This window comes from Acartia tonsa, chromosome 8, assembly GCF_053477335.1.
Source record: "Acartia tonsa isolate MP-2025a chromosome 8, ASM5347733v1, whole genome shotgun sequence".
NCBI classification, from domain to species: Eukaryota; Metazoa; Arthropoda; class Copepoda; order Calanoida; family Acartiidae; genus Acartia; species Acartia tonsa.
In genome coordinates this window covers 7,789,267-7,815,681 of record NC_137267.1, presented here as the reverse complement: position 1 = coordinate 7,815,681, position 26,415 = coordinate 7,789,267, and the positions used below count along the sequence as shown (strand labels likewise).

The 26,415-nt window shown below is 33.8% G+C and overlaps 1 protein-coding gene across 1 annotated transcript in view; it reads left to right on the top strand.

Moving 5' to 3' along the window:
* Window positions 1–16,865: 16,865 nt before the first annotated feature.
* LOC145325913 (FMRFamide receptor-like) overlaps window positions 16,866–26,415 on the top strand; it is a 53,290-nt gene continuing 43,740 nt past the window's right edge. Inside the window, exons 1-2 of the mRNA XM_080168916.1 lie at window positions 16,866–16,977; window positions 17,645–17,717. Of these exons, the coding sequence (XP_080025042.1) occupies window positions 16,910–16,977; window positions 17,645–17,717 (141 nt within the window). The 5' untranslated portion in view covers window positions 16,866–16,909. The remainder of the gene's footprint in view (window positions 16,978–17,644; window positions 17,718–26,415) is intronic.

Genomic DNA, 26,415 nt, shown 5'->3' with positions numbered 1-26,415 from the left:
ATCATTTTCTTACTGTAGCAACTTTTTTTGAAGATAATTTTAAAAAACCTAAAAAAGATCAAAATTTCACCAAACGATTACTTTCTGATGAAAATTATGATAATTTCTGCAATGCTTTAAACAATACTGATTGGTCTGTGGTTACAGATGTGGAGGATGTTGACCTTGCTTATGAAATATTTTTAAAAAAATATATATCTCTTTATGATGTGCATTGTCCCAAAGTTGTTATTAGAAATAATAAAAATAAGGTTCCTCAAGAGCCTTATATTAATAATCACATTTTGAAATGCAAGCAATTCAAAAACACTTTATATAAAATCAAAATAAATGACCCTTCTGAAACTAATAAAGCTAGGTACAATGCATATCGTAACGAGTATTTTAGAAGTATACGTCGTGCAAAGAAAATCTATTACCAAAATAAAATAAAGGATGCAGGGAGAGATGGGCGTAAGTTGTGGGGGGTTTTTAGGGAAGTATTGGGGGTTAAAAAACATACCAAGGAGATGGATTACCTTGAAATTAATGATACTCGTATTACTGACAAGCAAGAAATTGCTAATCAGTTTAATACCTTTTTTGGAAACCTTGGCACAAATTTAACCCCTAGTATACCTACAACTATTAGAAACTTTCGTGAATTCCTCCCCCCCCCGTATTGATGATAGTATTTTTATTGGACCTCTCTCACTGCAAAAAACCTTTGAACTAATTACAAGCATTAAACCTAAAGATTCTCAAGATTATTATGGCATCTCTATGAAATTAATCTGCAGGACAGCGGGGCCGATTACGGCCCCGCTGCAGCATATATATAACAGGGGCATCTTTCCTGATCTTATGAAGATCAGTAAAGTTGTCCTTGTTTATAAGAATGGCCCTATCTCATTGGTTGAAGCCTATAGAGGCGTTTCCATGATAGCGTCATTTTCAAAACCATTAGAACGGTATATCTACAGTTCTGTGTATGACTTTTTAGATGAGAGGCAATTTTTCAGCAGTAGGCAGTTTGGCTTCCATAGGAGGTTTAACACCAGCCATAATGTCTTAAATTTAATGAATCTTGTAGCGAAGGGCTTCATTGATAATCAAGTATGCAGTATTTTGCTGCTTGATATCAAGAAGGCCTTCGACTTAGTGGACCGCGACATATTATTGGCAAAGCTCTATCACTACGGAATCAGAGGTAATGTACTTAATTGGTTCCGCAGCTATTTCAGTGGTCGTAAGCAGAAAGTCTTTTTTGGAGGGGTGTACTCCTCCAGCCTGGTCGAGATATTGATTGGCATCCTGCAGGGCAGCTGCCTCGGGGTGTTGATGTTCCTAGTGTTCATCAACGACCTCGAGAGCAGCTGCCGCGATGCCATCTTTAATCTCTTCTGCGACGACACACTGTGTTTTCTAAAAAGTGATAATTTCATAAACTTAATACAAAAATTAAATGAAGTGCTACCCAAAGCCAATGATTGGTATGCAGCTAATAAGTTAATCATAAATTCTTTAAAAACAAAAATCATCTTATTCAAAACCCCAAGACAAAATATTTCTGAAAATGAACTTAATTTAATTGCTGATTTTCCTGTTTTCATAAATACCAACAATCATGGGGAGGATGTGGCAGATAAGATTATTAAGTTAGACAGGATTGACGAGGATAGTGATGACGAAAACAATAGGTGGGCAAAACATTTAGGTATAAGGCTAGATCCTAAGCTGAAATTTACCTACCACTGGGGTGAGATTCACAGGAGGTTACAGCGTGCAATCTTTTCCCTGCGCGTCATGAAACACGTCCTTGACATGCAGCATCTTAAGATGCTGTATTTCGCTTACATACATAGTATAATTGAGTAAAGCATTATCATTTTTACTGGTGTAACTGATGGTCAATGCAATATCATAAAAAAACTTCAAAAGAAGTGTGTTAGGATTATTACCAATAGCTCCAGCACTGCCAACAGTAGTCCTTTGTTCAAACAACTAAGAATTTTACCTTTTAAGGAGCTCAGGGATTTTCATATCATGCTTTTTATGCACAAATACTTACATGGTCAGCAACCTGACATTTTTGATGGAACATGGCAATATAGACATCAGTTGCACCAGTACAATACCCGTAATAGGGAGGATCTTAATGTGGATGTTACAACTAAAAATTATATCTTTAAATTACCCTTAATTCAATTTCCTTTAATTTTTAATTCCCTACCTGAGGAACTTAAATCAATTCAAGATTTTAAATTGTTTAAAAAAAGAACATTCAACTACTTGTTGAATAATATTGAGTAATTTTTGGTTGTGACATGCTAGCTCTGTTATACTATAATCTTAATATTTTTAACTTAGTGTTGACGCGTAGGGATCTGATTCGATTAGATTTGATTTCTAGACTTAATTCTGAGCTTATACTGTTGTGACTAGTCTTATACTAACTATGACTTCTTTATTAATCCTTTTTTATTAATCTTTATTAATCTTTGTTTTTTTACAGGATTTCGAGAATGATACTTAGTATGTTGAGGACGAAATGAGAAATGTTGGTATGTAGATTCTGTCCCGTTCTGCTCTATATACAAATCATCCCTGGTGGGATAGAGTGAGCTTGTGTTAATACACCAATCACACACTAAAATTCATCCAGAGAAGACAACCTATGTATGTCCTCCGTGGAAGGATAAAATTATTTTTTGTGTATTAATATTAGTCATACTTAAATTCATCCAGAGAAGACACCTTATTAAGGGCATGACGGGGCGGGGCTGCGGCCACGGTTACTCAATTCGTTGCCTTAATTGTCAAATTTTTTATTAAGTACCTAATTAACCTAACTTAACTTAACTTAATTAACAGCTTTGTTTGCTTTTATCTTTAAGATAGTTTATGCATAGGTACTTAGCTAGATTAATTCTATTAGCCTCTTACCAGGAATCATTTATTGACGATTAAGTATTTATTATTATTTTGATTGAGAAAATCCTAGAGTGAGTTTTTTTTTTTTTAATCTTTCCTCGTAAAATTCTTCTTCCTCGAAAACTCCTTCTCCACGCAAACTTTATCCTCGGAAAACTTAAATTTAAACTAAAAATTATTTTCTCCTCAGGGAAATTAATCTCTGCTCCTCGAAGAAACTTATTCTTGTCGCAAACACTTCATACGCTAAGTTTTAGTTTTGCTAACTTGTTTTAAGAAATTTAGACTGAGTTTTTTTAATACTTCCTCACAAACATTTATCCTCGAAAAAACTTAAACTCTTTCTCCTCGAAAAACTTAATCTCTGCTCCCTGAAGAAACTTATTCTCATCGCAAACATTCCTTACATTAAGTTTTTAGTTTTGCTTGCTTGTTCTAAGATGTTTTACTTAAGTTGTTTTACTTAAGTTATCTTATTTTTTAATTGTTGAGCTCCTCGGGTAAGCTCTTAATGGGTTTTTTAACGCTCCTTAACTTATTAAGTTCTAATATGGTTCTCGGAATGAATGTCTTAGTGTAGAGAATTTTCTTAAGATATTTATTCTAGAACAATTTTCCGTAATGTAGAATATCATAATAATGGGACTCATTCATCCAAGCGATCGTTCTTTCTTCTGATAACTTTTTTTATTGGTCCTAGGACCTTTAAATTGTATTAACCTGTTTTAGTATGCATCTGATGACGTTCCATGGCGGTGGGGGGATACCCAATGACGGCGGTTGACCTGAGAAAGCTGGGGGTATAGGGATCACTCTTGAACACAATAGCGGATTTTTATTGATTTATTTATAACAGCGCACGATCAAATCAATTCAAAGTCGGGATAATCGGCCAGCGATAGCGCCCTAATTCCATCAAGGGCGTGCACCAGACTCAGGGCTACGATTCTGCACCTGATTATTTCGACAGGGCAACATCCGCAAATTGATCATTTATATTTCATGTTATTTTAACCATTATTAAATATATGATGAATCGATGGGTAATAAATAATAAACCATCATGTTTTATTTAAATGTAATTGATATATGTACTATATATCTTGTATATTAATATATATTATTTATGCCCTGATGGCGGAGAATTGTCCAAGATCAGGGGTTTGTTGGATCTTATGGTAAAATAAAATTGAATTGAATTGAATTGAATTGAATTAAAGTCAATAACTAAAGCTAGGCGCAGAGTATTAGCTATGCTGCTTTATTTCATGTAATCTAATATTAAATGGTTCTAACTATAGTTTCAATAAAGAATGCTATTACATGTCCCTAACTAAAGTCAATATCTAAAGCTAGGCGCAGAGTATTAGCTATGCTGCTTTATTTCATGTAATCTAATATTACATGGTTCTAACTATAGTTTAAATAAAGAATGCTATTACATGTCCCTAACTAAAGTCAATATCTAAAGCTAGGCGCAGAGTATTAGCTATGCTGCTTTATTTCATGTAATCTAATATTACATGGTTCTAACTATAGTTTAAATAAAGAATGCTATTACATGTCCCTAACTAAAGTCAATATCTAAAGCTAGGCGCAGAGTATTAGCTATGCTGCTTTATTTCATGTAATCTAATATTACATGGTTCTAACTGTAGTTTGAATATAGAATGCTATTACATGTCCCTAACTAAAGTCAATATCTAAAGCTAGGCGCAGAGTATTAGCTATGCTGCTTTATTTCATGTAATCTAATATTACATGGTTCTAACTGTAGTTTAAATATAGAATGCTATTACATGTCCCTAACTGTAGTCAATTTCTAAAGATCCGCATATAGTCTTATTCTATTGCTTTATTCTTTGGATATTATTCCATGTTATTATTACATGTAGCTTTATGTTATATTGCCCCAATTGCTGTTTAACCCATTAGTTCGGCACTAATGGGTTAAATAAAGAAGGCTATTACATGTCCCTTACTTTTGTCAATTTCGAAAGCTAGGCACATAATCTTAGTCTATTGCTTTTTTTATTGGATATTATTTCATGTAATCTAATATTTCTTTGCCTAACTGTTGTTTAAATAAAGAAGGCTGTTGCACGTCCCTAACTTTTGTCAATTTCTGAAGCTAGGCACATAGTATTAGTCTTTTGCTTTATTTATTGGATATTATTCCATTTTTATTATTAAATGTAACTTTATGCTACATTGCCCTTACTGCTGTTGAAATAAAGAAGGCTATTGTATGTCCTTAACTTTTGTCCATTTTGAAAGCTAGGCATATAGTCTTAGTCTATTGCTTTATTTATTGGATATTATTCCATGTTATTATTACATGTAACATAATGTTACATTGCCCTTACTGCTGTTGAAATAAAGAAGGCTATTTCATGTTCCTATCTATTGTCAATTTCGAAAGCTAGGCACATAGTCTTAGTCTATTGCTTTATTTATTGGATATCATTCCATGAAATTTATGATTCACCATAATATAAAGCTTATATGCTATAATCAAACCAAGCTTCTAATCTATTTCCAAACTATTACCAATATTCTACGTTGTGATCATTATTATTAACTAGCATCTATGCTTTAATCAATATAACTATTGGTGTTAACAAGAAATAACTATCAACAAACTTCCCTAACATGGCTGAACGTAATTTGGATATCATACCAAATGCTGAGAAACATTTTTTTGATTTTAATTCACCAAACCTTTCTAGGGAATCAGGTCCTAGGAATAGTTATGAGTTTAACGACTCTGGTGACAGCAGTCATGAAGACAGGGATGAGAACAAAAATAGAATCAATCAAATGAAATCATGTATGTTTGAGATTGAAGCAGATTTATTAAAAGGCAAAATACTACCATACTGTAGTATACAAAAATATCACAAGGATCTTGAAAGAATGAATGATCAATTAAATGAGCTTTATGGTGTTATTACTGATCATAAAGTTTTAAAGAGTGCAAATGATTTAACCAAGAGTATCAATAACTGTTATCAACTTATTCAAGAACAACATAACAATAGTCCTAAACCTCGACAGTCTATTCCACCATTACCACCACTTGGAAACAGTATCAATCATAATGAATCTTCATCAAAGGTACTGTCTTGTGTAACTGTACAAGAATTTCAATCCTTCTTAGACCAGCGTATTGAGAAGCTCCAAGTGGAAGTCAGTAACCAGATTGCTAATTATATTGCTGATTCAGAAAAGAGAATAGTTGAGAAAGTTTTAAATTTTGTACGGAGCGATTATAACAGGTTGGAAGCTGAATGTTTAAAATCAAGAAATGATTTAAACAAAAATATTAGTAATCTTGAAAACAGGGATAGGATATATGATGAAAGATGGAATGCTACAAATAATAGATTTCAGTCATTGTCAGAGGAAATAAGTTTACTGAATGTCAAGTGTTCTTCTTTGTCAAGTTTTGCTGCAAGGGATGGCAGAACCAGCTTTTCTGATTCAGATGTTCAAGGCATTGACGAGACAAATAATAATCATCAAAGTCAGCCAAGGATAACTAGACAGGACAGAAACTATAATGATGATCATCTGATTCACCAGGACTGTCAACAAAGTTATCAACATAATATTCATCATGACAATGAAGAACTGTATCAGAACTTTCATCAAAGTTATAAACCCAATAATAAAGAAGACATTCATATTGAATACCAAGGTCATAACAATCATTGTTTTACAAGAAATAATCAGGATGACCAAGTGTCAGTCAATTCTCAAAATTCTGTCTCATCACATCAAGAAACTAGATTAATTCATAAAATTCATTCTTGTGGTGCAGAAATTGAAGAAATGCTAGAATTGGATTTTTCTACATTAACCACAAACAGTGCAGTCGTTGCAGTTGCTTCATATGATCTCCCTAGAATAGAAGAATTATTCACTAAACTAGAGAAATATGAAAAAGTTGCAATTGAGAGAGATCTGGATGATGAAATATATGATTACATTGAATCTTTGTTTGCATCAATTAGAGAATGGAAGGTTAAGCTTAATAATAAAAGGAAAGAATTTTACATGCATTTATCATCAGAGAAAAGCCTTTTCAAAAAAAATAGATCTGCCAAAGTTTACTGGTTCTCCTTATGAACAAACTATCTATTCATTTCTAACTACATTCTTTCGGTTTGCTGGAATGTCTTGTAGTCCTGAGGATCAAGCAACCCTTCTCTATAATACATATTTATCAGACTCTGTAAAGCAAGAAGTTCAAAGTTTTCAAACTGATATTGTAAAAATGAAATCTTATTTCATTGATACTTATGGTGATTTGAGAGATATTGCTGAAACAAGACTCCATTCTCTATCCCAACTTAGACATCCAGCATCAAATGATAAATCAGGAGAAGATTATTTCAAAAGAGTAAGTCAGACCCTTTTACAAGTTAAAAGCTTAAGTCAAACAAACTATGTCAATACTGAAGAGATAAGTGCAATTATATTTTCTTCTGGTTATGTTAAACAGTTAGTATCCTACTTACCTGATAACATTATCAATGAGTTTACAAAACAAATACATAAGAAAACTACTATGCAGGTCAAACCAGATGGTAAAACTCATTTTCATATTTTGAAGAATATCATTGAAATGTCAGGAAAACACAAAACATGCGGAGAAGTATTAAAGCTTATAAAGAAACTAGAGGTAACAATTCTTCATCAAACAGAAAAGTTATTAGAGTAAATGATGATCATGTAACTCAAGATGATACAGATTTAAGTGGTTCAGAATCATCAACTTCTTCAGAAAATACCTTTCAGTTTCCATGTGCAATCCATAAAAATTCCCATAAACTTGGAGAGTGTAGGATATTTCTAAGTGGATCAAATACTTACCGTAAACAGTTGTGTACCAGAAACAAACTTTGTTGGACTTGTCTGAAACCAAACTGTTTTGATACTGAAAACCCAGAAAAATCTTGCAAGTACCTACAGTCCCTACCTGAAGGTTTCATATGTTCAGAATGTACTGGAAGAAAACCCTGTAATATACTTACTTGTTCCAATATATCACATTGTACCCCTAATCTTAAAGAAGTACTTCCAATAATTGGATCATATCTTAAAGTATTAAGATATGATTTGTTACAAAGAAAAGAAACCTAAATAATGTCAATGATTCAGCTCTAGTTTATTAGAACATGGTCTTGACTGTGGAGTATTGCTGGAGCTTGCAAAGTTAAAATCACTGTTCTAAATATGTAATTGATGTATTTTTTCTTTCTTCTTTGTGGGGAGTGTAGAACGAGCGATTTTAATTACTGGATTGCCCACCAAGAGACTTTAATAATTGTTTCATAAATATAATTTGTGATTTATGTCATATTTATTAATAGAAATCGATTAAAGTATATTAATTAAAATATTAGAAAAGTGCTCAAATATTAGTAATTTCTTGTTTTTTAGTATATTTGATATACTTTATGCTCATTTTAAGGGCTGTACACATTTTTATGGTTAGTTTTATCTAGACCCCCAAACCGAGAACAATAAATTCAGGTACATTTAATAAATGTATTTGCATGGTTTAGTGCTATTTTATAGAAATTGTGTGCTGTATTATTTGTTTATATATTTTATCATAATTCTTTTATAATTTAGAATTGGCAAATTACGAGAGACAATAGAGTTATAACAATAGAGTCATCACTGGAGCTCTTTAATAGATTTTGTCCTTAGCTGTGGTCCATGTCCTAAGCTTAGCACATACTATTATTGATGTCTTATTCTACACCTTCAAATGCTTATAAATTGTATGTGAGGTAACCAGTGGTGATTTAAATAAATATTGTGTAATACAAACTATTGTTTATCATTGATCTTTTTTATGTCATTCAACTGAATATGGTTTTGGGAGGTTGTTGATGAAAACTCCACAATAGACTTGGTTAGTAATGTCAGTCAATAATTACTAAAATCAATGAAAATTTTGGTATTATATTATAATGGAAATAATAAAAGATTTAAACGGATAGAGTGACTCCTTTATGCATAAATTTACGATAAGGGCTATCCGTGATGACAGAATTGATGAACGGGTGGATATACGGGTACTCCCTAAATTTAGAAAGCTTTACTTTCAGAAAAATACTTAATAGGTCATGGCATTGAGTCAAAGTATATCTATTGATTTTCTATTTTACTTCAAAAGACAAGCAATTTTGTTTTTCAATATTTTATTTTATTTTTTAACAAAATTGAAATATCCGCGGCTCGGCAGCTGCGCGTATTACTTTTTTTTGCAGTATATTACTTCTATCAAACAGACTGACTAACCAATTCATCCGTTTATTAAGATTTCAAAATGTCGAATTATCTGCGACAAATGGGCGACTGCCGAACCCGTGAGATATCGTATGCATAGAAAATCTATTTTAAAATTCATGAATCCTAAAATTGTAAACAAAATTTATTTTCTAACACAGATCAAACAAGAATGACATTATTGAAAGGTTCTATCGGCCTTCAATTTTTAACCAAAGAAATTTTTAGAAATTTTATGCACCACTCTGTAACCCTAATTTTAAAAATTAAAAAAAATCTATCCAATTGATCTGATTTTTGGAATACTGATTTCTAGGACAACAAAGTAAATTGTTATAAGCAAAGCATCTCTATAATCAAGTCCTAAAAATGTAAGTACGTCCTTCAACAAAATCCTGTGTTTAAGCAGTTTTTCAGCAAATTTACTTACAATTTGGTTTCGTTCAACTTTTATGCATTTTTATTATGATTATTCAGTTCTAACACTGTACATTTACAAGTATACACACAAACCCATACTTACACACATGTAAATAATTTACGCAAAAGATATTGGTCTTCTGTAATACCATTTACCAAGGAGGAGGGGACAGTAGGCTGACAATATTTTGATTGGTTCATTAAGTTGAGTGTACTATCTAATTGGTAATCTACTACACAGAAGGGGTAATTTTGTGAATCATCATTGGAGATGTACATCAAAATATTGGCCACTGTCTTATCCCAATATATCCCTGACAATTTACTGTCTTTTTATCCTAGAAATATTTTTTTTTATGCTGTGCTTCCTATATGATAACAAGGATGACAACATCCATAAAAGCGAAGCACTGAAACGGTAGGACTAACGGACATTAACACTTGTATAGTGTCTGAACTGAATAATCAGAATATAAAAGTATCGAAAGAGTCGAAGCAAAATTTAAGTAAATTTGTTCAAAAACTGCTTGATACAGGATAATGTTTCTGGACATACTTACATTTTTAGGACTTGATTATAGAGTTGCTTTGCTTATACTATTGTTCTTTGGAATCAATATACAAAAAAATCAGATCAAACGGATAGCTAGATCACATAAAAATTTGTTGTTAAAAAAGTAGAAAAATCAACATGTTTAAAATGGACGTACGGACATTCTGGTAATGATTATAGAGCTGCTACGCTTTCTAAATCGTACCTAACTACTACAGGAATCATCATACAAAATTTGAAATCGATAGGACAATTCTAACCTGCCTAAATTAACGAATAAAAGCTATCTATCTCGGACGGACGTACGGACGGACGGACGGACCGACCCTAATTATAGAAAAGCTTCGCTTAAAAAAAATGTATACTAGGTTCATATTTGTGTGAAATTAACTCTTTGTCTGTCTCTGTTTGTTGATATGATAACAGCACAAAAATTTTATAGCAGGCAATAAAGGAAAAAGTATAAAAACAAGGATGACAACATCCATAAGCAGCTTAGCACAAAAAAATCAAGGAAAATCGCGAAACCTTAAAAAAATACATCAAATGTCATCAAATGCAGGGAGGAAGGGGATATTGGGCTGTTTATTTCAAAAAGTCCCAAAAGTCTATTAATAACGTTTTCTTATTCGTTGGCTTAACAACCTTGGGAAGTTTTATTGAAATTATAAGCTCATTTAGGTCAGTGTCTAAACGTTTCAATCAGCAATTGAATCTACAGAAGGAGTAATTTGTGTATTATCATTGGGGATGTACATAAAATTTTTCGACCATTGTCTTATCCCTTTAGATCACTGCATTAACATGTATGAATACTAGTACGTGTTCATGTAAATGTGTGGTAATAATTGTCATTTGGGAATGCACCAAACCAATGGATATATTATTACATGGATCTTACACCAGATTATCAGGTACTCTGGTAAAGTGAAACTTTTAGCTGGCTATAATAACGAACTCCCCCCCCCCTCCCACATCTACCCCCTTTACCCCATCCCCTCCTCTTTCATTTGATGAACGAACTGACAAATAAGTGATGTCAATATTAGCAACCTAATTTGAAGACAATTTTTCTCCTGTCATAATATCCATACTTATTTTATATCCATTACCAAACAGATGTTACCGGATGTTACTGTTCATGTAAAAATACATTTTTTTTTATCATATAGGAAGCACAGCATAAAAAAAAATCCCCGAACACCTGAACCTGGTTAATTATACCGCATTTTTATCCAGGGATCTAAAGGGATACGACAATGGTCAATAAATTGATGTACACCCAATGATGATACACAAAAATATCCAATCTACAGATTACATTCAGTGGTTGAGATCAGCTGAATTTTAGTTGCCGATTGTGTACACAGTTTCAACGGTGTTTCCTCATCCCCAATATGTACTACCAGCTAAAAAAGATTCAGACTTCCAAAAACAAAATCAAAATTTAGAAAATTAAAATTTTGAATGTATAATGTATAAATAGTTTTTAAAAGCGAAGCTTTTCTATAATTAGGGTCGGTCCGTCCGTCCGTCCGTACGTCCGTCCGAGATAGTTTGCTTTTATTCGTTAATTTAGGTATGTTAGAATTGTCCTATCGATTTCAAACTTTGCATGGTGATTCCTGTAGTAGTTAGGTACGATTTAGAAAGCGTAGCAACTCTATAATCGTTACCAGAATGTCCGTACGTCCATTTTAAACATGTTGATTTTTTTACTTTTTTAATAACAATTTTTTATGTGATAAAATCATCCGATTGATCTGATTTTTTTATTACTGATTCCTATTACTATAAGGTACAATATTATGAGCGAAGCATCTCTATAATCAAGTATTAAAAATGTCAGTATGTCCTTAAACAGAATTCTGTATTTAAGAAGTTTTGCAACAAATTTACGTATAATTTTGTCAAACCTTATATTTTCATATTTTGTATATTCAGTTCTGACACTCAACAAAAGTTAATGTTCGTCTGTCATATCGTTTCAGAGCTTCGCTTTTATGGATGTCGTCATCCTTGTTACATTTAAATTTAGATTTTTTTGGAGTTTGAACTTTTTTAGGTAGTAGTAAATATTGAGATAGGATGTGGAAACTGTGTACACAATTGGCAACTCAAATTTAACTGACCGTAGTTGAAACGTTTGGACACTCAAATTAATTAAGCAAGCAATCAAAATTCAGTATAATCCTCAAAGTTGTTCAGCCAACGAACAATAACACGTTATTGCAAAACTTTGGGGACTAGTGTAATAAACAGCCCAATGTTCCCTTCCTCCCCGATTTTTATTCTTCACACCACAACCGAGGTATTTTTGCTTTATTGCACAAAAGAACAGGGAAGATTATTTCAGATAAATATGAAGCTTTTATCCTTATACTAGCGTCTAGGGGCTTTGCCCCAAGAGGTGATCAAAAAAAAATTTAGGCGAAATTCGTAAAAGGACTAAGGAAATCTTCTGCATAAAAAAAGGACAAAGGAAATCTTCTGCAAAAAAAGGACCAAGGAAAAATGGGGGGGGGGGATTTTCATTTTTTGGGGGGTTGGGGGTGGCCCACCCCCCAAGAAAATAGCTTAAAACCACAACAGGACCGATAGGTATATACCCTAAAGAGTAGAATCCAATCGGTTCAGTGGTTACCGAGATCTTAAGCTTCAGACGGACGGACGGACATACATACAGACAGACATCAAGCTACTTTGTATTATAGATAAAAGTAACAGGATGTCTGTCTGTTTATAGCTATTTTGGTGGTGGACACCACCACCCCCCTGAAAAAAATAGCCACAAGAAAAAATATCACCCAAATTGTATTTATAGACATTCTTTTAAAAAAATTTAAATTGAAAATGTACGTGGTCGACCTCCCCCCTCCCAACTCAAGTACTACTAGAGACCTTTAGGGGCGTGGTCTCTAGTGTTTTTATGATTCAAATATTAGAGTAAAACACTAGAGGGATAAAGGGTTTAATAGCTGTATCTCCCAATCGATACCGCCTTGTGCAACCCTTCTATTGGTTCATTAAAATCAACCAATGTTATCGCTAGTATTAACACATCCAAGTAGCAGAAAATAATTTCGAAGCAGACGAAAGAGGTCTTTGAAAAAGAAAGGAAGGTAGTACATCTGTACATCTATACTTAAGGTTACCACTTGTCTGCTCAAACACCCGTAATTCCGAACCCCCAAGGCTACAGCGGGGTCACTCCCACAATATCATTGAACTAACTCAGGAAAGTTTAAGTTGCAAAACTATTTATTTTTAGTAGCGAAGCTACTATATAATTCACTATGTCTGTCCGTCAGTCCGTAACGCTATGGGGGAAATGAGATTTACTCAGCCCCTATAAAAGATAGAATGTTGAAACTTTTTGACAACATTCCCATCATTAAGGAGCACAATTAACTCAACATCAATAGCAGTCGGACCGCTTTTTAGCAGGTTTTAGGCTATTTTTATATTTTTCACATTTTTCTCCATATCTTTTGTGTTTATGGTCCGATTTTTAAATTTTTTCAGTTATAGATAACAAAATTAAATTGGCCGTTGTTTTAAGAAATAACCATGACGGTCAGACTGCCTTTTTGCAGGTTTTTAGTTATCTTTAAATTTTTCATGTATTTCTCCATATATCTGGTGTATATGGTCCGATTTTCCAAATTTTTTAAGTTAATGATATAAAAATTAAATTTTCTGTCGTTTTATGAAAACAGCCATGTCAGTCAAACTGCCTTTTAGCAGGTTTTTGGCTATTTTTATATGTTTTACATATTTCCCCATATTTTTGGTATTTTTTGTCCAATTTTCAAACTTCTTTGGATACTAGTATCAAAATGATTTTTTTCATTGTTATGAGCATCTTTTATGTAATATACTTTCATCGTCATCATCATACAAAATAAAACAAGGTTTCATGTTTATTTTCTCAAATAAATCTATTCTCCATTTTGATGAATACACTTTTAATCTTCTTGTATGTATATCCATCCAGGATTTTTTGTGCTTCGCTACTTATGGATGTTGTCATCCTTGTTTAATATTCAATTTAACATTTATTTGTTTTATCAAATTAGTTTTTGAATAAATTGTAAGTGGCTAGGAAAATTGTATTTTTAGTATAAAAAACCTATTATGGACCTTTAGAAAGCTTGTCAGAAATGCAGAAATGTAGAGTTCAGACCGAAATCTAAATCTTAGAATACATTTTACTTTCAGGAAACTTTTCAAATAAACATTATTGAGAAAGAAAAACATTTTGATATTTTCTTAATCATGTACTTTAAATAAAACATGTAAGAACACATCAGTATTCAACATAAAAAGCTGTAAAAAGTAGCTGTCTATAGTGCAAAATGGGGATATATGTCACTGCTTTTGGCCTACCTATTCTATTATCATAGTTGAGGAAAAGAGAAAGGGATGTGAAAAGAAACCCCCTAGAAAGGAGATGGGGTATAGGGAATTTCCTGACGTCAATAAAATAGGTAGGACAAAATCTGTGACATCTATCCCCATTTTTCTAGGGCACTAAACACAGCTACCTGTAAAAAACTTTTAATTGGGCATTTAAAACCAAAATCTTGGTAAACGTTTTGAATATACGTTCGATTATCCTATAATATAAAGTATGTATTAAGGTCTTTATGTCTGAAGCTAAAGATCTCAAAAATTACTGGTCCGTATTGATTGCACTTTTCTGTCTTTTGGTTGTATTTTCCACAGAGGCTAGGGGCGAAGCAACTTGTATGTACAGATGTAGAATTTAAAGTATGATTTTTATTCCACCACCTAAAGTTTTTTTCATATTAAAGGACAAAACTGATGGACATACCTTAATTACTTGCAGCTTCGCTATTAACATGTGAATATCTGTTTCAGCATAACCCTAATATTTACTTAACTCTACAGGGTGCCTCAAAGTTTAATTAACGTTTAGAAACATTAATTATTTAATAGTTTCCAAACAATTATGTTAATAGAAAATTTTATTTTTTGATTGTTGCAACGTGTTATATACCCTAAAATATACCAGTTTTATAAAGATAAGCTTTCTAATTCTTTTTTAAAAATTATAATTAATATAGAATATACGTGGATATTATGATAGGGCAAAATTGTCGTCATGTTGGTCATTTGGTTCATCCAGTAGAAGGGGAGGGGATCGGGTAAAGCGGTTGGATGAAGGTTATCATTATTTTAGCCCGCTGCGAGTTTCACTTTATTAGAGAGCACGGAAATCTGGTGTAACATCTAAGTAATAATATTTTCATTGTGTGTATATATGTGAGTCTAGTAAAACTAAGGATTGACTAATGGAAAGAGAGGGGGGGGGGCGGGGTGTCGGAGCCCTCTAGAGGCTGAAGGCGGACATAAATTAACATAACATAATTTGGGACAACCTGTCATAATTACACAGCCATATTTGTTCAAATAAGGTAACTCAGTTTTATTTCTATAAAACAAGTAATAAATTTTATACTAGAAGTTAATGTATTTTTTTCTTTATAATATATATTTATAATATTTTATATAATTACTAGCGGCTACGCCCCCTAGAAGCCTCTAGGGGCACTGGAGAGGAGGGGAGAAAGTCGACCTCATTCCATTATAAATTTGAGTTTCAAGGGAGTTACCAAAAATTTTTCGGGGGGGGGGGATGGAAGAGAGGGGCGAAGACACCCTCTCCAAAAATAGTTTAAAACCTTCCCAGGACCTATAAGAAGCTCAACTGTAGAGGAGAACAATATCGGTTCAGCGGTTAGCGAGATACTTCGGGACAGACAAAAAACGCTTATTACTTTATATAATAGGATAGTATGACAACTTGTTGAATGATTGTGAAATAGGGTAGTTTAGGTAGGGGGAAAGTCGACCCCTTCCCTCCAACGTTTATATGTTATTTTAAAAGAAGAAAATGTAGAGATTATTTTTTGTTAGGGGTGATTTCTATTCGAAGGTTGGTGGTACCCTCCACCAAAGAAGTTTTAAACCATTCCAGGACCAATGGGAAGCTATCCTGTAAAGGAGAACCATATAGGTTCTGTGATTATCGAGATCCTTCAGTACACACACACAGACACACATTCTATTGTTTCTAATGTACAAATGGCACAACAAACTAATTCCTAAATGTTATTTTTAAAAGCGAAGCTTTGCTATAATTAGGGTCGGTCCATCCATACGTCCGAGACGTATAGCTCTTTTCATTAATATAGGCATGTTAGAATTGTCCTATCGATTTCAAACTTTGCATGGCGATTTCTGTAGTTGTTAGGTACGATTTAGAAAGCGTAGCGACTCTATAATCATTACCAGAATGTCCGTACGTATATTTTAAACATGTTGATTTTTTTACTTTTTTGACAACAAATTTTTATGTGATCTAATTATCTGATTGTTCTGATTTTTGGTATATTGATTCCTGGGACATCAAAGTACAATATCATAAGCAAAGCAACTCTATAATTAAGTCCTAAAATTGTAAGTATGTCCATAAACATTATTCTGTATCAGGAAGTTTTTCAAGAAATGTACTCACAATTTTGCTTTGGCTCTTATTCATTTATATTCTGATTATTCAGTTCTGACAGTTCACTGCTAATGTACGTTTGTCCTACCGTTTCAGAGCTTCGCTTTTATGGATGTTGCCATCATTATTTTTTTCCAGAAACTAATAAAATCATATTAAAAAGTGTATGATGAGCTTTAAAAATGTTGTTGATATGTCTTCATATGCAGCCCTGTCTTGAACAAATCATGGCAGATACTTCTCAACTAGGGTAAGTACATTGTACTAGTATCAAAGTATAGATAGACTAGCGGCTACGCCCCCCTAGAAGCCTCTAGTGGCACTTTAAATGTTTGGTTTTGTTTAAAAATAATACGAACCTTATCTATGTTGCAATTCAAGTTTCTACGATGCCTTGTTATGTTGCGTAGGAGTCTCTATACGTAAAAAAATTCGACTTTTGTGATTTATTTATAAACCTTCCCGTGAAGCTATGAGAAGCTACCTTGTTAAGGAGAACCAGATCGGTTCTGCGGTTAGCGAGATCCTTCGGTACAAGCTAATAAACTCACAGACAAACAGAAAGACATCCTGTTACTTTATAATAAGGATTGCAGGGACTTAAAAACAGAAAGGGTAATGGGGATAGGGGAATGGAGAATAATTTGTCGTTCATTGTTCTTTCCCTGCATCTATGATAATGTTTTAGGGATGCTGTAAGTATTGGTGCAAAAAATGGGGAAGAATTTCAAATTTATTTGACGGGGCTGATTTTTTTACATCACAATAGAAAGGGAAAGAAAAGGGAAGGGGGAAAGAAACCCCTAGAAAAGAGATGGGATTTACCCTTCACTTGTGACGTAAAAAAACAGCCCCGTCAAATCAATTTGAAATTCGTCCCCATTTTTTGCACCAATACTTACATCATCATGTTTAAGGTTACAAGACAATGAAGAGGAAATGCTGCTGAATCTGTTGGAAAATTATGACATAGATTTTATTGATAATTTGGTATGTACTTTTTTTTAGTACCGAAGCTGCTCAATTATTCGATATATTCGCCTGTTTGTATGTTTTCTATTCTTGGAGAAAACTTGATTTCCACGGCTCCTATTTAAGATATACAGCAGGATTATTTTTTAACAGGATAACGCCGAATAATCCAAAAAAAAAAATTTGTCAAAAAAATTTAAAATCATCATATTTTAATAGTTATTTCTCGCATCGTATTATAAACGGCTTTCCGCGGATATAGAAAGTACAATTATGAGATTAAAACTGGTTTTAATCTTATGATTGTACATTTCTATATTCGTAGAAAGCTCGATATAATACGATGCTAGACATAGTTTTTTCGTATGGATGAGAACCGGTTCCTATCCACCAGATTCGAATGAATACGAGAAATAGACTTACTGACTTTCTGGTAATGGTTATAGAGTTGCTACACTTTCTAAATTGTACTTAACTGTTATAGGCAGTACAAACTTATCCATCTATATATATATATTAATCTATGCAGAATATTTTTTTGCTATCTGAATTGCTGTCAACATTTCAATATATTTCATCAAATATTTTAAACACTTTTTTTTTCTTTAGACAAGAATAATAATGCTCTTAATGTAGCAAAGCAAAGAAATCCTTATACTAAAGTAACAGGATGTTTGTCTGTTTTTCTGTACCGAAGGATCTCGCTAACCGCTGAACCGATCGTGTTCTCATTAACAGGGTAGCTTCTCATAGTTCCCGGGAAGGTTTATAACTATTTTGGGGGAGGGTACCACCACCCTCCCAAGAGAAATCACAATAAAATCGAAAAAATTGAAATATTTCCGCCGCATAGTGTCGCTAGCGTAGTCGCGCTGCGTAGAGACATGAATTTAACAGCTGATAACATAGACAAATTATTTCTTAAATTAAATATTTAAAATAAAAAAAAACATTTAAATGCCACTAGAGGCCTCTAGGGGCGTAGCCGCTAGTTAATAAATATTATAGCAAAGATAGAAAAGCAACTAATAACCAACAATGTAAATATATAAATATATAAACAGATCTAAAGTATAAATGTATATACATATAACTACCTTCCTCCCTTTTCCAATGACCTTTTTCGTCTGCTAGAATTTTTTTCTTCTACTTGGCTGTGTTAATAATCCCAAAACAATTGGTGGGTTTTTAAACACCTAATTGAGAGTCGGCAAAAGGTCATTGCGACGGGGAGATACAGTTATTTAACACCTTCCCCCTCTAGTGTTTTACTCTAATCATATATATATTACTAGCGGCTACGCCCACTAGAAGCCTCTAGGGGCACTTGTAGGAAGGGAAAAAGTCAACCGCAACCCATTTTAAGTTTGAGTTTCAAAAGAGTTTTAAAAAATATTTTTTGGGGGGGAGGGTGGTGAAGACACCCTCTCCAAAAATAGTTTAAACCTTCCCAGGACCTATAAGAAGCTTCACTGTAAAGGAGAACAATATCGGTTAAGGGGTTAGCGAGATCCTTCGGGACAGACAAAAAACACTTACTACTTTATAAATATAATAGGATATATATGTGTGTACATACATAATACATGCAAATTATAGATGAGCTGCGTTTACATTCATAAACATTTTTAAAAGCGAAGCTTTTCTATGATTAGGGTCGGTCCGTCCGTACGTCCATAACGGATAGCTTTTTTCGGTAATTTAGGCATGTTAGAATTGTCCTATCGATTTCAAATTTTGCATGATGATTCTATTAATATTTAGGTAGCGTAGCAACTCTATAATTATCACCAAAATGTCCGTACGTCCATTTTAAACTTGTTGATTTTTTTACTTTTTTAACAACAAAATTTTATGTGATCTAATCATACGATTGATCTGATTTTTGGTATATTGATTTCTGGGACAATAAAGTATAATGTAGTAAGCGAAGCAACTCTATAATCAAGTCCTAAAAATGTAAGTATGTCCGTAAACATTATCCTGAATCAAGCTTTACTTTCAATTTTGCTTTGACTCTTACACATTTATGTTATGATTATTCAGTTCTGACACTATACAAGTGTTAATGTCCGTTTTCATACCGTTTCAGTGCTTCGCTTTTATGGATGTTGTCATCCTTGTTTTCTCAAAATACATTTCAGCATCTCTGTTTTTTATTTCAAAATTTAAATAACTTTTTGTTGCATTCCATTACATCAAAATTCATAAACAATTTAAAAGGCATTCACATATAAACAAGGATGACAACATCCATTAAAGCGAAGAACTGAAACGGTAGGACCAATGGACATTAACACTTGTATGTGTGTGCGAATGGGGCGTTTGTCCATATTTAGGTATGGAGACCGCTCTTCTATGAGTACTACTAAAACCTAATTTTAATGCAATACACATAGACATTCTCATCGTCGGTTCGTTTGTTTAGAATGCTTAACCCTCTATTCCCACAAGTATAATACGAATTTGGTTGAGCTGGTGGAAGCTCAACGAAAGACCCACGCGAAGTATTATGTTGCTTTAACCTAAGAATAAATGGTTGGTTTTGATATTCGATCAGAATTATATAAGCATATTAAGTATTAAGGAAGGAAAATGTTTTTGTAAAGTGTATTTATATTACAAGTGCATAAGTTAAGTATGAAAATATTTACAGGATAAGTGTTAAAATTATAAGTAGAGTAGGACAGAAATGTGCCCTAAGTCCCAAGCAGTGAATTGTGCTAAGTGTTAGAGTTCTAACATAAGGCCTGAGCTCAATTCATGCTAAGTACTAAGGGGCCTAAATTTAAACTACAATGCATGCCAAACAACTAAGTCATTACCTTTTAAAGCCAGAAAGAGAAGTTGATGGTAGGAGAGTTAATAAATAACTGAATAAATTCAAGAGGTACATGCTATAACATTAGCTCTGGACCAGGATTTTAGTGTTTGTCTGTGCAATTAAATATCTGTGTGTTAATATGTGACGTAAATCAGGCATGGTTGTAGGCATACATATATGTACTGGTTGTTTATATGATTACATTAACTATAAACATAATATCTTTAATAAACATATACTATTAGCAAATCACATACAGATTACCATTAATAGGCTAGCGTTACCCATATATGGTGTCATATAGGTAAAGATAGGCCTATGAATGCATAAATTGATACAAATAATGCCTTGGGCCTAGCTAAAGTAATTGTGTCTTGCCCCTGAGTGCTACTAGATAATTGCAGGGCACGTGTCAATCAAGTATTCATAATATGCTCTATAAAGTGTTGACTTTATATCAAGCATAGATAGATAGTTGTGGATGCGAAGCATTTCTGTAAAAGTCTCATATGTACGTTCAAAGAATTTGAAAATTGAGGGTCGCATCTCCAATGGGGGTAAGTTGTTAAAAAAGAAAAAAGAGAAAAAGAAAAAGTTTAGTAGTCCCAGTATATAGGCATATATAATAAACTATAAATGTATTCCAAGCTAAGTTAAATACGCTTTCCATTAAGAAAGTAAGCTTTGCTTATTTTCATAGCTGGGTATACAAGATGATAAACCTCCCAAATAGAATACATTCTTTTCTTGAGGGGTTTAGTTTTATCTAACATTGTCACATCAATAAATGTTTTTGCGTTGGTTGATCTGGATAGTTCAGCTTCTTCTGATGATGAACTAGGTGGTGAAATGCTCTCTTTCGAAGTGTAGGTTGAGGTTGGGGGTGAGGTAGATATGTAGCCAAGGGCGTCCACTTGTGCTACCTCGTTACCATTCTCGTCCAAGGTGATTGAGTGATTTTCCAGGTCATAGTAGAGTTGGTTGAGGTCATTTGTAGAGAGGGATAGTGTGCTGCTGGAGCTAGTGTCACTATCGGTCTCCACTCTACTATCTTCTCTGGTATTCAGGGCTGTATTTAACAAGAAATTCCTGATGGTGATGGACAGGTTCTCCGAGAATCCATCGTACTCTGGTGTGGTGATAATGTTGTTGTTCTCGTCTATAGTGTCAAGGTGTTGACAGGAACACAACCGCAATCCGTCCAAGGTAGGGTGGTGGTAGGGCTCCAATACTCCATGATCATCTAGGTTATCTCCAGGCTGGTCCATGGTAGATCCTAAAAAGAGTTAGTGCGCGTGCTCCAACCGGTTCCTTGGGGTATCCTGGCTATGGTAATCTAAACAAAAGAAATTTTAATAATCTTTTATTAATCATTTTATCCCTGGGATATTATAGAAATTCTTTTCGTTACAGATAGACCTATAATGGATTGATTAGTTATCTCTATTTCTGTTAAATATAACTGTTTCCTGAATTTAAACAATATTTTATATAAAAATGTATAAGTACAATTAGTATTTACATATCGTATTAAGTTCTTTGGTTACATTACTCGTATATATGTATAAATATAAGATTTTACTAACAATAGTTGGTAACCCTTGTTTGTATATTTTGTATATGTACATATGGTTTATACCATTGTTGGCATTAGCTGTATTTATTTTATTTTTAATACGAATAAATTTTAATCATTTTAAAGCCTAATATCTTACATTACATCGCTGTCAAGTGTACCTTTTAGACTTAATATCTACAAAATATATCGTTCGACGTCCGTAATTAAATTTTACGTAACAATAAGTTGTCAACCCTTTGTTTATGTTTGGGCGGTCAAAAGTGATAGGGGTTGGATTTGAGCGAGGTTATAAAAAGCTGGCGGCCCAGTAATTATGCTCATTTTATTAATAATTGTCTTTGCGAGCGGAGCTTGCGTTCAAGTGTTTAATTTTACCGCTAAATTCCAAGAGAATTTATATAAAAGTGATAAAATATAGTAACCCGTTTGTTTTATATGAATGTTTTTATGTTATAGATTGTTGATATGCCCATTATTGCATTCGTTAGCCTCTATTTAAGACTCAAGAATCTTATTTTCTTCGTCGATAAGGCCTTTATCACTATATTTTTGATCAAAAGTGGGTTAGAAGCAATATGGGTATATCTTCAATCTATGACAATTTTTGTTGTATATAATATTTGTAGTTTTGATGGGACATATCTGAATCATCAGGTAAATTGACGTACCTTGTTTTGTTTACGTTTTCCGTCTGCAAAAGTTAAATTCGTTCGTCGTAAGCAAAACTTATATTGACACAGATATGTTCCATCATTTTATTCGTTTTAACTTTTGATTACAGCGTCCCCTTTTTTTTATAATCAAAATTTATTGAGTCCTGACTCAAATCTTCTAAAACAATTTTACTATAGGTTTTAAAATAAGATTTTCTTTTTACTTAATTCAATTATAATGACGCTAATTGATAGGTTATTTACGTTACGAGTAACTCAACCATATTTATTTTAAAATGGTCGCTTACAAAAATTATATTTAGCTAGCTTTATCGAAAGTGCTTTTAAAACATCATTGAAAATATTCAGATTTAGCTAGTACATAAGTTTTTATTGCTTGATACATCATAATGAAGATGTTTTTGATAGCTCAGCGATAGCTATTTTTAAGCGTTGAATCATGTAAAATTAATTACATATTCTTTAACTTAATTGAATCTGATATAAAACAAAGTTTTAATGTTTGGATAGCTTAACGATAGCTATTTTTAAGCGTTGAATCATGTAAGATTAATTACATATTCTTTAACTTAAAGAATTTTATTTTTAAATGATAAATCAAGGTTTTAATGGTTAGGAAGCTCAACCATAGTTGCTTAGAATACTAAAAAAAAATATTCGTGTGTACAGTCTTTTTCATAAAATTAACTTTACTATATTGCCTTTCAGAATCACTAGTCCTCTATTTTAAATTTACATCCGCTCATAATGTATATTCCTGACAGCCTGGACGCGCATCAGAATATTAAGGAAAGATTCGAGGAATCGATGAGAGCGGCTGCGGCCACTCTTGCTAATTCCTCGCTTCTTGAAACATCCTTAGACGACTCGAGTTCAGTGTACAGCGACGCGTCTGGGATGCCAAGCCTTGCTGATGTCGATGACTATGGGAGTACAAGTACTTTTGATACTGTAGAGTCCGAAAGGGATCAAGGGGAGATGTTTGGCAACGAGCATCTCTCACTGATGCTTAGTAGAACGATACAAATCATCTGGTCTCTCCTCAATTCGGTGATGCAGAACTCCTGCGGTGACATTGGTGACGATGTTGCCGGAGGTGATTCTGGGTCTGCCGAGTCGAGGAGAGACCAGAAGACGAGTCTGGACGCACTCAACATGGATGGCTTAATTAACATGTTGTTGGGTTTAGGCTTGTTTTCATGTGCTCTCATAGTGGTCTTCTTCGGTGCTGTAGGGCTTGAGACTCTAACACGTTTAGACAACACCTCAGACAGGTCGCTGGCTCGCTGGATAAGAGATGTATGTACGCGCCTCCGTAATATAGGCGTCAGGACCATTGAGCTTCTTCACTGCGGTAACAGGACCAACAGGACTAGATCAGGAGTTACGTCGCCAACTGTGGAGCCGTCGGATACAGGCATGTATGAAGCCGCGTCCTCTGTGATGGATGATATTCTGTCAGATACACAGGTAAGTTTTCTTTTGTTGTATATTTCTTTTCTGTTTTGTATATTTTTTTCTTTTGTAGCCACCCGTTTTGTTTAATAAAGCATCATGATGTTGCAGGGTTGTTCTGTCCTATTCTCACTTCCTCAACGTTGACTTTCGGCTCTTCCATATATATCGCTCACCGTTTGTCGTCGTTTTATGTCGCCAGAGAAATCCGCTCGGTTACCGCAATTAAATTGAGATACCAGTTAACATTTACTAAAATCTTATTTAGTAACCTAATGTTATTTCCCTCTGGGAGGGTTGAGAGTTTGCTCGTGCCGCACGTTTCTCATTGGGATTTTAAGTGTTAGATCAAGACTTTAATGTTTCCTTTTTGTTTTAGGCTCCCTCTGCTAGTCCATCGACTCCAGCCGAAGTGAGATCCAGAGTTGGGCTGTTTGCTGTACACCGCCTGTCCGCCACTGAGGATCGAGCTACTGGAAGTAATGTGCCTGCGGGATTGGACACCCCGTCGGGAAGTCCTGGCTTCCGTCCGTTGATCTTTGATCAAACAGAGCGTCTACATGTAAGTATCCATGCTTTAGTTTTCTATTAATTTTCAGAAAGAGGCCGTACATTTGTACACGTATCTAGAGGTATTTGCAACTAAAATTCTTTTATTGGTAGAATATTAATCTTAAAATGTATGGTTGCATAAGCATTTTTGAACCGATCTAAGATTTTAATTCTATTATAAAGTGGGTCGAATCGCTACCTAATCATATAGCTTTACAGGATTTTAGGCATTCTCATTTCCTGATTTTCCTAGATTCTTTGTTGGTGTTGCTAATAAAATCTATTATATTTTAGGCAACCAACTCAATCAATCTGGAGGAGCATTATACAAACATGCTAAGGTTTAGCCCGCCCAGTACTGGAGGGTCTGCAGAAGGATCCAGCTATAGTTCATCTCTATGCCTTAGTCGCATTGATTCCCCATCTGCAGCGGACCTTTCAGCGGTAAGTTTGCTAAATTCGTTTAATATTATTAGTCGCCAAAACTACGTGACTTGAGGTGAAGAATTTGGTGACTTTAGCTATGCGTATATATAATAAGTTATTTTAACCATAGTGCTTATCCCTTTCCAATGGTTAGCATTATGACTTTAGCGGATTTAATAAAAATTTTCTAAAAGTATCAGGGCTGCTCAATTATCTATATGGGTAAACATTATTATATTTCTCCCTGATTATTTGTTAAGATGTTCTGTTTTAACTAATATTTACTTCCCTATTTTAGGAAGCGGAAAATACACTTCCTCTGGTGGACGTGTTCGAGATCGATATACCATCCAGCCAGTTCGGTTCTATGGGTAGTGAGATTCGGTTCCCATTGCCAGAGAGAATTGTTGGAGGTTTAGAGCGGCTGTGTCTTACAGTTGAGACGCCCACCCCATCTCTTCCGCCAGAGACTGCCTCAGAGACGGCTAGCCTGACTTCAGTTGCGCGTTCGTCGGATAATAGCAGGGAGGAGTCCGATGCTGAAGGTGTCCCTCGGAGACGGGGTTCTGCCGGCCCTAAGCGTACGCGTTGAAGTGGCGAATGTTAGCTTGGTCATAGACATTGTAATTTTTATTAGACAAAAACTGCTCAGACACGTGTGACAAAATTCTTAATCTATGTAACTAGTCAAAATAGTGATTACTATTTAGTAAAATATTAGACGTTATGACTTTCATACTGTACAAGACCAAATAATTTACACCAATGTTATTTTGTTATATCATTACATGTTAGCTTGTAAGGAACTTAGTATGTAAGGAAATAATGGTATAAGGTTGTATTTTCTTTTCCCCTAATTTAAAACTTCGTGTAATCTCAATTACTTTCGTCATAGTTGAACTAAATTTCTTTTCTCAATATTATATTAACAATTTTAATTTCAGCCTTATATCACAATTTATTTCATTCTTGTTAGCTTTTAAGGGTTATGTATATAGATAGTTAGTCGAACTTGCGCCTCAGTACCTTTTCTCTGATCTTTCATTTATATCCATCCCTGTGCATTAATCGTGAATCTTAATTGTGCTGTGATATATATAGAGGACCTGTAAATAGCATATATTTTTTTTTGTAACCGATATCTAAGTAGACTGAAAGACTGACGTTAGACAAAGTTATTTAAATATGCTTATTCAAGTACTTATA